The sequence below is a fragment of the Polistes fuscatus genome, unplaced genomic scaffold (assembly GCF_010416935.1).
Source record: "Polistes fuscatus isolate 324 unplaced genomic scaffold, CU_Pfus_HIC Scaffold5, whole genome shotgun sequence".
Classification (NCBI taxonomy): Eukaryota; Metazoa; Arthropoda; class Insecta; order Hymenoptera; family Vespidae; genus Polistes; species Polistes fuscatus.
The window spans coordinates 4,126,940-4,143,107 of NW_025113129.1; the positions used below are offsets into that span (position 1 = coordinate 4,126,940).

The 16,168-nt window shown below is 27.2% G+C and overlaps 4 protein-coding genes across 5 annotated transcripts; 1 reads left to right on the forward strand and 3 right to left on the reverse strand.

Annotated features, from left to right (window-relative positions):
* Positions 1 to 1,137: 1,137 nt before the first annotated feature.
* LOC122521926 (putative fatty acyl-CoA reductase CG5065) lies at positions 1,138 to 7,308 on the reverse strand. The gene is made up of 9 exons (XM_043642677.1): positions 7,159 to 7,308; positions 5,384 to 5,590; positions 5,124 to 5,321; positions 4,479 to 4,675; positions 3,963 to 4,072; positions 3,084 to 3,282; positions 2,708 to 2,947; positions 2,357 to 2,614; positions 1,138 to 2,017 (listed from the first exon to the last, which is right to left on the reverse strand). Exons 2-9 carry the CDS (start codon positions 5,579 to 5,581, stop codon positions 1,855 to 1,857), a joined length of 1,563 nt encoding a protein of 520 aa, XP_043498612.1. The 5' UTR covers positions 5,582 to 5,590; positions 7,159 to 7,308; the 3' UTR covers positions 1,138 to 1,854.
* A 3,109-nt stretch (positions 7,309 to 10,417) lies between these two features.
* On the forward strand, positions 10,418 to 12,357 carry LOC122522102 (biogenesis of lysosome-related organelles complex 1 subunit 4). Its single transcript, XM_043642907.1, has 4 exons — positions 10,418 to 10,775; positions 10,881 to 10,952; positions 11,396 to 11,617; positions 11,682 to 12,357. Exons 1-4 carry the CDS (start codon positions 10,692 to 10,694, stop codon positions 11,772 to 11,774), a joined length of 471 nt encoding a protein of 156 aa, XP_043498842.1. The 5' UTR covers positions 10,418 to 10,691; the 3' UTR covers positions 11,775 to 12,357.
* Positions 12,358 to 12,528: 171 nt separating this feature from the next.
* LOC122522101 lies at positions 12,529 to 14,325 on the reverse strand. 2 transcript variants are annotated; one of them, XM_043642906.1, is made up of 4 exons: positions 13,772 to 14,325; positions 13,439 to 13,676; positions 13,211 to 13,369; positions 12,529 to 12,760 (listed from the first exon to the last, which is right to left on the reverse strand). In XM_043642906.1, exons 1-4 carry the CDS (start codon positions 13,991 to 13,993, stop codon positions 12,741 to 12,743), a joined length of 639 nt encoding a protein of 212 aa, XP_043498841.1. In that variant the 5' UTR covers positions 13,994 to 14,325; the 3' UTR covers positions 12,529 to 12,740. The 2 variants fall into 2 exon arrangements, with proteins under 2 accessions (XP_043498841.1, XP_043498840.1); XM_043642905.1 differs by lacking the exon at positions 12,529 to 12,760 and having other exon boundaries at positions 12,940 to 13,369.
* Positions 14,326 to 14,551: 226 nt separating this feature from the next.
* LOC122522103 (transcription initiation factor TFIID subunit 11) lies at positions 14,552 to 16,053 on the reverse strand. The gene is made up of 5 exons (XM_043642908.1): positions 15,560 to 16,053; positions 15,219 to 15,478; positions 15,052 to 15,139; positions 14,873 to 14,969; positions 14,552 to 14,752 (listed from the first exon to the last, which is right to left on the reverse strand). The coding sequence occupies exons 1-5, from the start codon at positions 15,803 to 15,805 to the stop codon at positions 14,619 to 14,621; spliced, it is 825 nt and encodes a 274-aa protein (XP_043498843.1). The 5' UTR covers positions 15,806 to 16,053; the 3' UTR covers positions 14,552 to 14,618.
* Between the last annotated feature and the right edge of the window lie 115 nt (positions 16,054 to 16,168).

Below are 16,168 nucleotides of genomic sequence, written 5' to 3' on the forward strand. Positions count from 1 at the left end.
TATATAAAAATCTTGCTTGTAGATATCGTTTGATATATAATAGAAAACTGTACGTTAAAAAATAACTTTTAATTATCTGAAAATAACGGTACGTCGAAACTTCCTTGCGATTTTCAGCACGAACGAAATTGAAATGACCGTAATTGTATTGAATGTAAATACAACCTTTCATTTGGCTCGATAATTCACATGTCGATTGTTTCGTATAACGAACAGTTTATACATTAAAATACCCCGATATTTATCAAATCATTATTTTGAATAAATAATTTGAATTTTTATAGTCAAATATTCTTGTATAATATAATTGATTAATATGAAATTAATTAGATAGACGAAATTATTAGCATTTTAATTGAAATATTAGTAAATATAATAATTTGTAGTTATTTTAAACAAATAAACGATACTGTATTAACAAAATACTATTATATATACATATATATATATATATCGAAACTTAATTATTTACATATACCGGACTCAATCATATACACCGAACACTTATTTTAAAAAATAATTACCAACGATTATTTTAAAATACTGAAAAAATAAATAATCTTTTGTTAAAGTTTAGTTAGAATAATTATTTCTTCTTACTCCATTAACGTTCTCGAATCCGAACGGTAATTATAGCGATAGTATGGTACATAATGTGATAGCGGAAAAGTTTTAAAAAAGTGTAATACGTTCTCCGTCGATGACCGTAAAAGCAAGTCAATAATGATATCTTTCAACGTGAAAATCAATGCATCGTGCAACGATACGTAAGTGTAATACCTGTATATATCTCTGCGTGCTTATATTACGTGTTTTTTGGTTCTTTTATATCACACTTTTTTTCTACCTTATAAAGCATCTCAGCAAACAATAGGATCATTTAAGTCCTTACTTAATCTCCTACCTTATAATATATTGCATATCTCGGTAAATAATATTATAAGATAAGAGTTATATATTATTTAACACGTTTTCTGCCACGTGTGCCATTTGTTTTTGGTAAGTAACGTATTAACGAATTATTCACCTTCATTATACTCTTCCCAAAAGATTCTTTATTCCACTTTAAATTAAAATGATACAAACGTAATATATTACTTCTATATATATAATGTATGCATGTATCACCATAAAAAATATAACGCATAGGAAAGATTTAATATTCAGATGTGTATATACATACAATATCCCTATACAGTTTAAAACTGTATTTATTATAGTATATTTATCCATTCTTCGAAAATCCTTTTCTATTACTTTCTTTTTTTTCTTTTCCATTACTTTAGCATTAGTAAGTGTATCCATATTTTGGAAGGTCCACGTACTACATTATTGATCTTTTTTTAATTAAGAAAGTATGAAAATACTATTATATATATGTATATATATCGAAACATAATTATTTAGATATACCGGACTCAATCATATACACCGAATACTTATTTTAAAAAATAATTACCAACGATTATTTTAAAATACTGAAAAAATAAATAATCTTTTGTTAAAGTTTAGTTAGAATAATTATTTCTTCTTATTCTATTAAGGTTCTCGAGTCCGAACGGTAATTATAGCGATAGTATAGTACATAATGTGATAGCAGAAAAATCTTTTTTAACTATTTAAAAAGGAAGATTATCTTGTTAGGAAAAATTTTGTTTTTCCTATTAGCTCATCTTTTTCTTAAAACTTAAGAAAAAGTACACCACACGCATGGTCACATGCCTTTTCATATCATACAAACCTATATCACAGTATTTGAAAAAGTTGAAAAAAAAAAGAAAATGATTATAGAAAAATATTTGAACGATATAGAGAAATTGTAAATAAGCAAATTTTTGTTGTTGATTATTTGTCTTAAATACGAGTCTTCTTTATAACATCTCCCATTATTGGCAGCATCTTTATCTTATCCGTGACGTAATTCACAGAAACTCGAGCAAATTCCAAGTGCGTGTAAAAGAAATAAATTATGCCAAAGTAGAAGGCAAATATTGCTATATTATGAATGATGTACATTCTAAAAAAAAGAAATAAGAAAATAAGAAAAATTATGGAGAGCGTAACAATTATAGAAAAAAAAAAGAAAAAAACAAAATTAGAAAAAATAAGATCGCATTTGTCAATGAATCATTTGGAATCGTAACTTCTGTAAAAAAAAAAAAAAAAGACAAAAAAATTCCTATGAATTCAAATTCGATAGGGACCCTTCGATATATAGGGCCCAAAAGTTTAAATACACAGCCCAGATAAAATTTAAAAAGAAGCCGATAATTCGATAAATTGAGAAAAAAACGGGGGAATAAAAGATAATATAAAAGGATTATAATGAAAATTCTTTAGCATTTGAGATACTTACATCTTTAGTTGCATCCGTGCTCTCGGTAAAGAAGAGAGATCTTCCTTCATGCAATATTGTCTAGCTCCCAATACACTGGTCTTCATGTATTCTATCGGGTCGACTTTGCTTCCATCAAATTGGAAAAGTTCCTTATCCTTCGAATTTATCTCACCCCAAAGTATTAGTAAATTCGTATTGTGAAAGTACCATTCTCGCGTAGTAAAATATTCCAATAATTGAAGGCCGTTCGCAATCTTTTTTTGAAGACGTACCATACTGCAACAAAAATAAATGATCCGGAATAAATAATCCAGACTTCCTCGTCAGTACTTCATACGCAAACTTCGTGCATTTATAATTTATACTTACAATCTTTTTTGGAGAAATATTAACAGCAAAAAATCGAGAAAATAAGCCGGTATGACGTGAAAGAAGAAATGCATAATATTGTGAACCCATTTGCTTCTCCGTATGTTGCCGTCCGGATACCAAATCATTCCATCAAATGGATACTTGTAAACAATATGTTTACCGTTTTCTACAAGTTTACCCCAGGTTATTCGTTCAATGGAGCTCTGCGTAATGTTGTAAACCGGAATGTTTTTCGATCTGTGATTAAAAGTAATCTCTCGACATTGTTATTTACTTAATATTATATTAAACATCAAATAAATTGTTGTTAACAATTAATTAACAATTAATTAAATTAAAAAGAAATTAGTTAACAATTAAATTTTTAACTTACTTGTTCCTATTTGAAGCTTCCTTATACGCGATTGCAATCAATGCATTAATGGCCAAATCAACGGGCGTAACTTCGGCATGATAATCAGGATCGCAATGCATCGTCCTTAATACACCTTTTCCGGAAGCAATCGTAAGACCTATCGGTCCGTTCAAATTATCCACCCAACCTGGCAAAGGTTCTTTAATAGCCGGTACAACTGTAATAATCAGCGTTATTAACTCTTCGATTTAATATCTAATAAGTACGTTTACTTCGTCTCTTTTTTTATCTTCTTCTTCTTCTATTTATTTAACATTAGATTTTGAAAACACATCTATTTGACATGAACAATAAAATATTTAAAAACCAAATGGATAGAAAATATTCTGTAATCGTAAAATTATCTAATTTCATCATCGAAAAAGATTTTTGTTCAAATTGATTATTAAATATTTTTTACATTAGCTTAAAATTATACATAATGTCCCATGTTATATTAAAACGAGTTAAGAATATTGTCAAATTAAAAAACAAAATTCAAAAACTTCCTAAATGTTAATATATGTTTGCGCATATATTTATTTAGATATATATACCAACGAAATTTTTCAAAATTTATCGCGTATCTAGTCGTATAACAATAAATTTTCCTCAAATATACATAAAATCCTCTAAATGCCAAAGGATCGGCTTATATAAGACTTTCTTTATAACACATGATCGCATTGATCGAATAAACTACGTTCCTCTACTACATCATCTTTTATCAAAATTCTTGTCAGGAAAAAAGGGAAAAAGAGAGAAAAAGAGAAAAAGAGAAAAAGAGAGTGAGAGAAAGCAATAGCAGAATCTCGCAAGAGTTCTCAACCCTTCGCATTAAATATTTCTTATGTTTACCAATGGAAGGTCTTGTTATGACGACTGGCATGTTAGGATACTCATCGGTTACTATTTTCTCCGTCAAACGTTTTGTGTACGTGTAAGTATTCGGATGCGGAGCTATCAATCTAGAATCATAAAATAATAAAATCAAGAAATTACATAATATATATACAATATAAATCTTATTCTATTAAATGAGTTAAATAATTTAGAAAACAAAAAAAAAACAAAAAAAAAGAAAGAAAAAATATGAAGTAAATTAACTCTTTGCGATAAAATGCGATAGAAACAATTTTCAAAGATACTAACGTCGATTATACTTTTTTTTCTACAAAACAAGATAAATTCTAGCGTTTATTAAATGTTGAATCTCAAAGGTAATTAATCAGTTCAGTAACAGATAGAGTATTGCTTATATTATCAGCAATAAAAAAAAGAAATAAAAATAACCGGTATTGATGGATGACGTGAATGAATGAAATAAATATAATAATGTCAAGGACGACCGAAACTGTACATCGAATTAATTACTTAGGTGTGATAAGATCGATGATCTCCTCGTCCAACCACTGAACAAGTCTTATTACGTCTTGAGGATCGTCTGATGAATTGTAAACTCGTTCACCAAGTTCCACCTGATCGACATGACAAAATGCCGTGCTCAAGTGTACGAAAACTTCTAACTTTTTCATATCCCTGCTCAGATCCAACATCTTCTTGGTCCCGATCTTTAATAGCAAACCCATTATCGTTTAATTTCTGAGTAACTAAAAAATTGGCAAACTTTTTAACACTAAACCTACCACGCGCGGTTAAATGATTGCGTAATTTATAAAAAAAATTTGCAACAAAATTTGCGTAGTTTATAATTTGTAAAAAAAAATATATATTATTCATTTCTAAAGAAAAGGAAATACTTCGTTCGCTATCCAATTGGGTAATCTCATTCTAATAATAATCTCTCTCTAATAACTGGATAAAATCTCATTCAGTTGGTTTAATGTTAAATAAGCTTCGAATCTATATAACTTTAATGTTACATCTTCGTATCCGAGGTATTAATATTTGATAAATTACGATGATTAAAATAAACGGGAAGGAGGACAAAAATTCATTTAGATGCGATATAAAAAGAGAGAAAAAAAAGAAACTTATTCCAAATATCAATCGATTTACCAAATTAAAATCGACCGCTTGCTTCAATGTTGCGTCCAATTTAACCATGGCTGCTACATGAAAGACTATTTGAGTTTCGTTAATTAACAATTCTCGTTGTTCGTCACTCAAACCAAGATTAATCAAAGAAATATCTCCAATTATGGGTATCAATTTTTTGAAAACTTCTGGCTTTTCTTTCCGGATTCTTGCAAAGATCTGAAAAAAATATGTAATCTCGTTTCTTAACAGTACCTTTTAAATTTATACGCAGAACTCACCGGTAATTTGAATATCTGAGCGATACGTATGTCAGGACTGATGCCTCTTTTCGATCTTATTAACATATAAATCTTGTCAAGATCGCTACAGCTATAAAGCAATTTCTCAATAAGAACCTTTCCCATAAAACCGGAACCACCGGTAATGAAAATAGTTTTGCCGTTATAGTACGACTGTATTTCGCTTTTTTCCTCCATAATTTCTTTCTATAACAAACGATTGTTAGTTAAAGTTAATTTATCGGGAAATTTCAGACCGTTTGAGGATTCGTATGGAGGAAAAATATGAACGCGCGAGAATTCAAATTCGTTATTAGATTATATTTTCAATGAATTCAACTAGTAATTTTTCAATCTTAAAAAAAAAAAGAAAACAAGCGATGTTCCAAGTAATACGTTCCACTAGGAAGATTTAACTGTAAATAGGTGAAAGTATAGGTGAAAATAGTTGAAAGTCGACTGAAAGACTGGTTTAGTGGTAAACATAGGCATAAAGGTTAATCTAATGAATGATTTATAGAATTCTCTTATAGCTCGATCAAAAATAAATGCTTGATTTTGTTTCTCTATTTTGTAAAAAAATAAAAGAAATTCAAAACAAAATTTATCAAATTGTTTTGATCTATTCAACAAAAAGAATAAAACAATTTGTAATATTTATTCAATATTTATCATCCTCGATGACTCCGTTTGAAAATTATTTTCAATAACCGAAGCCAAATTTTCTCTTTTCTTTTTCTAAATATTATTTATTCCTCTAAAATGATAACTCTTTATTGAATTAACGAACCGTGAGCACTAAAGATATAAAAAAAAAAAAAATAACAATCGTTATAATAAAACATTAAATCACTCACATGACGAAAGCACCTTTCACTTGACGCGGAACAAACAAGCAAGAAGCGGTTCAATTAGTAAAAAATCTATGTTAAATTTCAAATCATTTCGTTTCATCTACAATGATGAAATTATGTTGAATCATATGAAAAAAACATTATTTTACCAGAAATTTGTTTCACTGATGGATAGGTATATGGTTTTGTATTTTTCTTTTTTTTGTTTTATTCCTTTAGAGTTTGGCCAACATCAAAAGAAATATTTCGAAATTCTTCGTATACGCTTATTTATTGAAATAATTTTGTAGCACTTTGCGATATCAACGTCTTGCATTTTATAGCCAATAATAAGACAAAATATAAAATTAAAAATAATAATGACATTTTCTGTTTTTTTTTTATACGAAAATTAGCAATTATCGAACGCTGCTATTTTTTATTTTATTTTTTTTGGTTTGTTAACGTTAAATATAATTATTCTAATTCGATCGAAAATTTCAATTTGAACGTATACGATGTCAGAGGTATCTTACACATCCCGATTACGTATTTGTAATCCATAAACAATTATGAATGGCATCATAGACGTATCGATAAATTTATGATATATACAGAGATACTTTACGAACTAACATTTAAATCCGTTTTATACGAGAGAAGAAAGAGATAAACAACTTTAGGATGTTGTTCAAAACTCGTGTGTTATTGAAAATACCTAACGTCTCGTAATAACGTTTTTTTTTCACCTTCGATAGATAAAAACTTTGTTTACCATTTCTTCGTGTAAGAAGTATTACAAGCCTGTGAATGAACTTTTGCTCAATCCTTTATCAAATTTTATAATAATTACGAAAGTTGAGATGATATAACGTGAATTTTTGATACATGATATCATACACCCGAAAAAAATGCATGAATAGTTGCAATAAATTTTCTCACCTTTTATTATGACGAGTTTTTTAACACAGAAAAAAATCAATCGTACTTTCTTCAATGCAAATATATTCGACACTGAATACGAATAATAAACAACCAATACGCGAAACAAATATCACACAAAAATCGACCGCGAAAGGTGTATTAACGACACAAGGTTGAAGAACTCACTGAGCTCTTACACAGCCTTTCATTAGCTTATGTACCGTGTATATTGTAGATTATCTTCAAACCGGATACGTGATCGACTATGTTCTCTCCCACCACATTAACAATGCATAATAATAGCAATTTAAGATTTTTAGGCGTGGTTTGTTTAATGAGTGTATTTAATTGTTGTTACATGAATCTTTTTTTTTGTTTATTAAATAACCTGTTTGCTAGATTTAATCGAAGATATATTATTTATAATCGGTCTTTAGAGATGATTTTATATGTACAATTAAAATGTAAACAAGAAAAAGAAAAGAAAAGAAAAACAAACTATTAGAAAATAACTACTATTCTAATAAGAAACTAAATAAATTTCTCGTTAAATATCTTCAACGTTCGATTAATTTTCAATCGATTTGTTGTCATTCGTTTTTCATTTTAATTTAGAAAGTTTTTATTTGAAAAAAGAAAACTCTAAGGATAACCGAAAGATTGAAACTATTGATCAAACCGTTGAATTGTAAATATTAAATAATTAAAACATTTCTTTTTTTTCTACTAGGATAAGAACGTTTTTCTTCGATGTCAATTTTCTAATTAAACCCCCTATAAATTGGAAAAAAACTCAAATTATTGTATTCGATAAATAATTATTCTAAAAACACATCGTAGAATTTATTAAAATTCATAACATTTCATTTATTATATTTGCCTGAATTCCATTTATAAAAAATTAAAACGTAATTTACGAAAGATCTTTATCGTTTTTAAATTAGAGTAACGAATTCGATGTTACGTACCGAATGAAGAAACAAATTCTGTAACTCTACTTTCGAAATATATGTCAGAATATAGTAGAAGTTGCACTTAGGTATATGCACTTTTATTTTTTCTCCTTTAGCTGGAACTTCAAAAGGACTTTACACGTAACAACAAAAATGTCGAATTTTTTGGTATGCGCATAAATTAAATTTTGCACGAGTACTACGAAAATAAAACTATCAATGCTTGCGTACAAGTCTTTTTGCTTGTTGTTTCAATAATTAGAAAGATTATTATAATATGAATAATAATTTACATATAAAAAACGGAATTTAATTAAATTTTTATATAATTAAAATTCTGCAGAGATAAAATGATGAACTTTCTCTTGATATTTGTGTTTTTATTTATTTCTTATCGTCTTTCTTGTTCGTATTCTTTTTCTGATTTCTCCAGAATATATTACACTACGCTCTATATAAACACTAAATCCTTAATTCGTTGTCAGCTACGCAGGCTTTATATGTTTTACTATAAACGCAAGAATTCTGAAATTAAATAAAAAACAACATAATAATACTGATCACAAATGACCCATGCAGTTTCATTATAAAATAATATTTTACATTACAACACACTTCGTATATTTGCGCAAATTCGTCATTTTGGTACAAAAGAAAAATAGAAATAAATACAATATTGACGTAAGTTTATTACATCATATTAAAACAGTGTATACTTAAAAAATGTATCCTTTATTTTTCGTCTTTATATTTCTATGTTAATTAATAATTTTTAACGATGAACGAGTATATTTGTTCAGTTTTCACCTAAATTAAACTCGAGTCTTAAAATATAAGTTAAATATATTTAAGAATTCTTAAATATTTTTACATCCTCTCAATGTACAATATTTACCAAGAATAAATATGGTATTCGTTAAAAAGATTGAAAATAATATGATTGGTCATTGTTATTTTTTATGCAGCCTTACCGACAAATAGATTACCGACAAACTTTCCTTTCACTTTATTGTTATTCTTACTCTTTCTCGTTTAACTGCGCATATAAAAACGCCTGACGTTTTGAACTTTCTTACAGTTATATATATATATATATGTTATATAGGGAATGTGTCAATGCAGGCATTGTCCATAATACCGAGCCGTTTTTGGCAATGTAGGAAACAGAAGAATTCTTATCTGTATTTTTTATTCCTCGTCATCTCATCATTGCAGCACACGCTGTTTACGCAATGTCTAGAAACATTATTGGGCAACAGGCACACACAACTAAATTATAATTTGCTTTCCTATAAAGTGATTAATTATTAATGATAATACTATAAGAAATTCATAATGAATGCGAATAATATTAATTCGTATTGCGTAATAAGGAAACGTTATTCGTCGAACTGCGTTATAAATTAAATATATGATACTATTTATAAATTCATTTAAATTTAACATTAATAACAAAATAATATAATATAGACTTACATCACGAGAATCTTTAGAAGCTAAAAACCTTCTAAAGAAGCAATGATGATAACAAAATGATTGTAAATATTTATTGTAATAAAACGTTAATCGTCTTTTACTTACCCCTTCATGAATAAAAACATTGGAAAAATTTGTATGTAAAAATGAAGAAAAATAAAATAATAATTATCCAGTACTACATATGTATGTACGTATCTATATTTGTGTGTGTATATATATAAAAAAAAGGTTGCAGTTTTATCTCAAACTCCACGTCAACAGAATAGTCGCATAAGAAAACATCAGATGAAAGAAAACTGGATCTCATGTAAGAGTGAAAAGTACGTATTGGATCTATTATCACGATGTGAGAAAGTTACAGAGAAATCGAAAACAGAATACCGACCGTACTAAAAAGAAAAAAAAAGAAAAATATAGGACCTTTGGTAAGTGAAAGTATGAAATATTACGAAAACATTTTCCGTAATGTTGTCTCGAAAATTTCCTACGAAAAAATATGTTGCGCAAGTATCGATGGATACATTGTAATAATTAACATTTTTAAAACAATTTTACATTTTTTCTTTACCCGATAAGTAAGAAAACGAAGACAAATAATCATTATTTACTTTTTTTCGTAACTCCCTGTAATTTACTCGTCTTGATGCATACAAAAGGTAATTAAATAAGGTGCAAAAATGTAAAATGTACGTAATATAAAAAAGAAATGACACAACCTAACGGGTATGTAAATGAATTATTCATCTCCTTGACACGATTAAAAAACATATTTGTTTTTTATCTTCTTATTGCAAATTAAATATACATTCAAATCCGCGCTTTACTTCGATATATCGATCAAACACTTGTCGATGCGCATGCGCATCGAGATCAAAGTAAAGCTGGCCTTAATTAATATTTAATTTTAAGTGGAAAAAAAAAACAATAAAAACTAAAATAAAATTCAAGAAATCTTGGAATTTGCTTTCTGCCCGTAAAATTTACTCGATAATATCCTATCGTGTAAAAATTTCATAATTAACATTGTGTAACACCAATAATAGTGTGTGTGTTAAGATCCTCCTTCCAACGTTATTATAAATATTATCGTAGATTTATTATTTAAAAATTTCCAAACACATGTCTTCCTCACATAACGAAAATATGATAGAAGAACTAGCAAAGGATTATGCAGATTATGTAAAAGTCAACTTGTCTGTTAAGGCAAGTGTGCTTTAAATTGCATAACCCTTAAATCATGTTTCATTTAAATTCTTTACGCTCTCTTTGTATACATGTCAATAATTTCAAGTTCTTTCTTTATTTCAGATGAAACAATTTCATGAAACTATTGAAGACGTTATGATACGTTTGGAAGAATTTCAATCCATCGTTGGAATGGTTAGAAAGAAATATGAATTATATTTTTAACAATTAATAATCTAATTCATGTATAAACCATTCGCAGGCCAAAGCAATTAACTCCATTCTTAGAATTTTAACTTTTACTCTTTCGAACAAATTTTTTTAATAGTTAATACCACTAAACGAATACAATTTACTAGTTTGAGAGACCTTGACACCTTCTAACAGCCCCTTCTGGCCTTAACAACCCTGGGGTCAACAGCATATGGTGTTTCAAAATGGTTATCCATTCAAGTACTAACCATACTCATCGTTGTTTAACTTTAGTAATCCAATAGAAACTAGTTTTTTTCAACGAGACAACGCCGTTGACTGATACAATATATATTATTATATCGTGGAGTTAATCAATTTGGTAAATGATTGGCTTGTCTATTAAGTATAACTCAGTTATTTATAATATTTTTTCTCGTTCCAAGGTCCAAGCAGATAGTTCAGAATGTATGAACGAACACATTCCAAGGATACGACACATGCAAAAAGAATTAGTAACACTTTGTAGAAAAATAGATGCGCTCGAACATGTCCTTATAGCGGCTAATGTAAGTTTAACAGCTTTAGAAACAGCCGTTGACACAGCAGAAGCTGAATTAGGTGTTACAGATAGATTCTTTGGTATTCTTAATCCATTATCCTTCTTCGTAAGTATAAATAATATCTACTTGATGGATAAGATTTTACTGCTTATGCAGAATCTTATTGCAGAAAAAATCCCAGGAATCTGTGATAGGAAACAAACCGCAAACATTCCAGTCCCCAACTATTTACAAAACAGAAGATTATTTCAATGCGGAGTAATAAAATGAAGTCTTCCATAAACGAACAATCATAAATTTATACTTTTTAAGAAATAACTATAAAAATTTACTACAATACCAAATTTTAGATTTGACATTTTTGTTTTTGTTACATATACAATTTATGGCTAATTTTCCAAAACTAAATTTAATCGTTTAAATTTGTATACTTTCCTTACACATTCATTGCAGTAAAACTGTAAAATGTATAACAACTATATACTAATATCTATTTATTGTATATGTGTGCGTGCGTGTGTATTTATATGTATTATATTTTATATTATTATTATTATTATTTTATTAATATTAATATTATTTTTGTTATTATTGTCTTTCAATTAGTCAAAAATAAGCTTTATTTTTATTAAATTTCTGTTTTGTTAAATTTAATTATACGAATCCTATTATTTATGAGATATTAGTTTTGATAATGACAAAATGTTAAATTATGTATATATTCTTCTCATATATATATATAGAATGAAAATATTACGAAAAAAAAATATTCTCGATGTCCTAAAAGTTCTTACGGATGATGTATTAAAGAAAGATTAATAATGAAAAACATATAATAAGAAAAATAAATATATCTAATTATGAAACCAAAGCAAAGTAATCTTTATATTTTAGTTTATAATGCTTTGCAAATTTTCTTTCTCGACAAAGTTTGTTCCCATACTTAAAACAAAGTAATACCTAATTGATATTCGATTTTTCATCTACTATTTCAATAACAGAGTTTAAAAGCAATATGTGGTTGTAGAGAATTTAATACAAATAACAGTAATTTGTGAGTTAGTAATTAGTTACTTAAATAACATACTTACATATAGAGTTGGTTGAATGCTAATTAACTTTTCCTAGAAATAGATTAGAATCTTTTCTCATTTTCATGCGAAATCCAAAATAGTCATAAATTCAATGTTGAGCTACGACTGTGTCGAAACTTTTTAATGTCAACCGGTTAGGAAATCAATCTGAAAACTAAAAGCATAAAAAATTAATTAGTTGTTATAGATTTCCTTAATTAGATTGTAATAAGTATACAATTATTATACTATAGAAATTTTGTGTGCATAAGAAGAATTACGTAACGTCTATAATGTATTATAAACAACTATTTTGGTTTCCTGTGATAACCGAAAAAAAAGTTGAACATCGTCTGTTTCAGACATTTATTAATAAATTAATTAATAAATATCAGTAGTTGTGTAAGTAAAACTCTTTATACGCGTATATACATTTAGAATTTTTATATTATTTAATAATTATGAACATAAAACTATAAAATAGTACAAATTCTAATATGTTCAATGAATGAGGTAAACATAAAAAAAACCGTAATTTATTAAATAATAAACACTTAGTGATAGAAGTTGATTCTTTTGATTTAAAAGTTTCATTTAAGCTTAATGCCCAACCAACTTAAGAAACCTTTATCACATGGTTTAAGATGACAAGTTTTTATTTGCGCTCTTTTTAAACCCTTAACGCAATCATCCGTAATGCAGTGACGCCAACGAACTTGTTGTCCGCATCCACAAGTTACACTGCACGGACTCCAAGCACCCCAATCATCCCAGTCATCTGAATCTGAAATAAGAAATATATTAGAAATATTGAAATATATCGCTTATATAATCCTTCATTAATTCATGTTACATTCTTCGTTAGTTGTTTCTTCATTGTCTTCAGAATCGCTTTCTTTTTTTTGTCGTAAATGAAAATATTGGGATGTCGTTTTCTCGTTTGTTTTTAAATCATTTTTAGATGTAGAAAGATATTCAGAAACATCTTTCTCTTCATAAATAAGTAGCTTTCGCTGATGATATTTATAAGGAGAACGAATGCATTTTTGCAGTATGTAAAAATGTCTTGATTGTAATTTAAGAGGAATCATCTAAAAAAAATATATAATATATTTTAGAATATTTAGTACTAACAGTATTATTCTTTTAAATTTCATCAATGAAATCGATATTTGTGAAAACTTACTTTTTGTTTGTGAAAAAATATAGTTTCATTAATTAATGAATGAGCACATTTTTGTATCATATAATCGTCTTTGTAACAGAAGTTAATGTTCTTATACGTTTTAGGAATATATGTCTTCCTAAATTTAATATCATCCAATCTGTTGAACGTAAATTCATTACCTTTACTTAGTAATATTACTAAATGAAAATGCGTCAACAATAATGAGAAGAACACTCGCATATCATGTTTCGTTCGTTCGTGCGATGCATTCGCAACTAAAAATTCTATCAAAATTGTAAGTTAAATACACAGGTTACAATAGTGAAACAAATAATTACATATATTACATTGTAACTTTCATTGAATTCATTACAGAGAGAAGTTATCTATAAAAATCATTCATTTTAATTCGCTCTTTAATATATACAAGGTGTTTCGTAATATAAACTTTTTTTCATCGTTTTTGTATCCTCTGATTGTTTCTGAAGCGAGTCGCACATATTATTGCATTTATATATACTTATATTATAATATATTATTATTTTATTATAAATATTACATATATTATTATATATATGATTATGAAACATCCTGTATATATGCTGTTAATAAAATAAATATTATTAAAATTTAAAATTACATATTCATTTTTTAACAGGAGATATTATATAAATATATCGTTTATAAGAGTATAAAAATATAAATATAATATTCTTAATCAGGCAAATTCAATAAATTTTCAGAGATACAGACATTACTATATAATATATAATAACTAATATTATATACAATTTCTGCTACCTAAAATTATTTCTTTTATTACAAAAACAAAAACTATATGAAGGAAATGAAATCCTAAATTAATTTACAATCTAAAGAATGCTTTATGCGCACGACCATTTGGAATTTGGCCCTGAAGTCTTAATCTGCGAACTGCTTCCCTTAAATGTTTGGGTTGTAATGGTCCAGTTTCTCCACTAGTTTCCATTACATCTAAAGCTTTAACATAACATATAATTATTAATTTTATACGTACATGTAAATATATATATATATATATATATATATATATATATATATATATATATATATATAAATAAAAAGAATTATTAGCTTTACCTTCTTCTACAATTTCACCGACAAACACTTTAGCAATTCCTGACATAGCTATAACAACATTTTGAGATACAGAACAACCTGTTATAGTTTGCATAATCTACAATATAAAAGATAACTTATTATACACATGTAATATATTATTACACAACATATTATTATCATTATTTTATTATATTCACCCTCTTTATAGCTGCCTTTGGAAACGCAGCTCGCCTATACATTTCATATCTATCCAACTGATCTTCTGTAAAGTTAGAAACAAGTACTCTGGAAAAGAACATTTGAAAAATGCAGCAACAAGGTATATGATGTTATATCTGTAATAAAAAAAGTAAGACATATTTACTGCATTTTCTCTCTTTCTTCCTCTTCCAACTCTTTTTTACTTTTTTCCTTACTTTCTCTTCTTTCTTTAATAGTTGTATGATTAGCATGCGGTAACATAATATCATTGCCAAAAATATCTTCCGTACTTGGTTCTTCTTCTTTAGTTTCAATTTCGTGCTTTACTATTTCCAACTGATCATCTGCTGCCATACATATGGAATTAGAACCTACTTCTTCTGTATCGGATTGAGATTGGGAGCTCATAGTATCAAGTTCTCCCTATAATATATATTGATCTTAACACATAAATGCGATGAATTTATATCCTCTGAATTATTATTTATTAATATAATAATTTACCTTTATCGGTAAACTATCCAAATCCATATTTTCACTATCCTTAGATATTGCAGAACTTAATGAAGTATTAAATTTGTCATCTTTATCATTTTTATCATCTTTATCATCTTTATCATCTTTATCGTCTTTATCATCTTTATCATCTTTATCATCTTTATCATCTTTATAATCTTTATCATCTTTATCATCTAACTCTACATGCTCACTTTCATTCTCCGAATCTTCTTTTCCAAATATATTATCCATTTTGTACAAAATTGTAATTGTATTTAAAAAAAATAGGTTAAGAATATCTGTCAATTATTCACGCTTAAAACAAACTTATGTCTTCTTGTTGAAATTGTTAAACCTTACGTCGAAACAAAAATTATACTTTTCCACTTATTAAGTTTATCTATTACAAATATTGTCTTTCACAGAACTCGTAAAGTTACATACGAGTCTGTTTAAATGTTCATCAAATCATTTAAATTACGTATGTAAATGACATTTTTATCATAAATAATATATTATATATAGAGTGACACTTGGAATTACTTAAATCATTTATGCAGGTACCGTACTTACCAATTGTCGATAAGTAGTTATCCATAAAATCATTTTTAATTT

Excerpts from the sequence above, each read along its gene's own strand:
- LOC122521926 (XM_043642677.1), bottom strand. The coding sequence starts at position 5,581 with ATGGAGGAAAAAAGCGAAATACAGTCGTACTATAACGGCAAAACTATT. Across the intron at positions 2,948-3,083 it reads GAAGCTTCAAATAGGAACAA|ATCGAAAAACATTCCGGTTT; the intron begins GTAAGTTAAAAA and ends TTTTAATCACAG. Across the intron at positions 2,018-2,356 it reads GCACGGATGCAACTAAAGAT|AATGTACATCATTCATAATA; the intron begins GTAAGTATCTCA and ends TCTTTTTTTTAG.
- LOC122522102 (XM_043642907.1), top strand. The coding sequence starts at position 10,692 with ATGTCTTCCTCACATAACGAAAATATGATAGAAGAACTAGCAAAGGAT. Across the intron at positions 10,776-10,880 it reads AAGTCAACTTGTCTGTTAAG|ATGAAACAATTTCATGAAAC; the intron begins GCAAGTGTGCTT and ends TCTTTATTTCAG. Across the intron at positions 11,618-11,681 it reads TTAATCCATTATCCTTCTTC|AAAAAATCCCAGGAATCTGT; the intron begins GTAAGTATAAAT and ends ATCTTATTGCAG.
- LOC122522101 (XM_043642905.1), bottom strand. The coding sequence starts at position 13,993 with ATGCGAGTGTTCTTCTCATTATTGTTGACGCATTTTCATTTAGTAATA. Across the intron at positions 13,677-13,771 it reads TATTTTTTCACAAACAAAAA|ATGATTCCTCTTAAATTACA; the intron begins GTAAGTTTTCAC and ends TATTTTTTTTAG. Across the intron at positions 13,370-13,438 it reads AGAAACAACTAACGAAGAAT|ATTCAGATGACTGGGATGAT; the intron begins GTAACATGAATT and ends TTCTTATTTCAG.
- LOC122522103 (XM_043642908.1), bottom strand. The coding sequence starts at position 15,805 with ATGGATAATATATTTGGAAAAGAAGATTCGGAGAATGAAAGTGAGCAT. Across the intron at positions 15,479-15,559 it reads TGGATAGTTTACCGATAAAG|GGAGAACTTGATACTATGAG; the intron begins GTAAATTATTAT and ends TATATATTATAG. Across the intron at positions 14,970-15,051 it reads CAAAGGCAGCTATAAAGAGG|ATTATGCAAACTATAACAGG; the intron begins GTGAATATAATA and ends TTTATATTGTAG.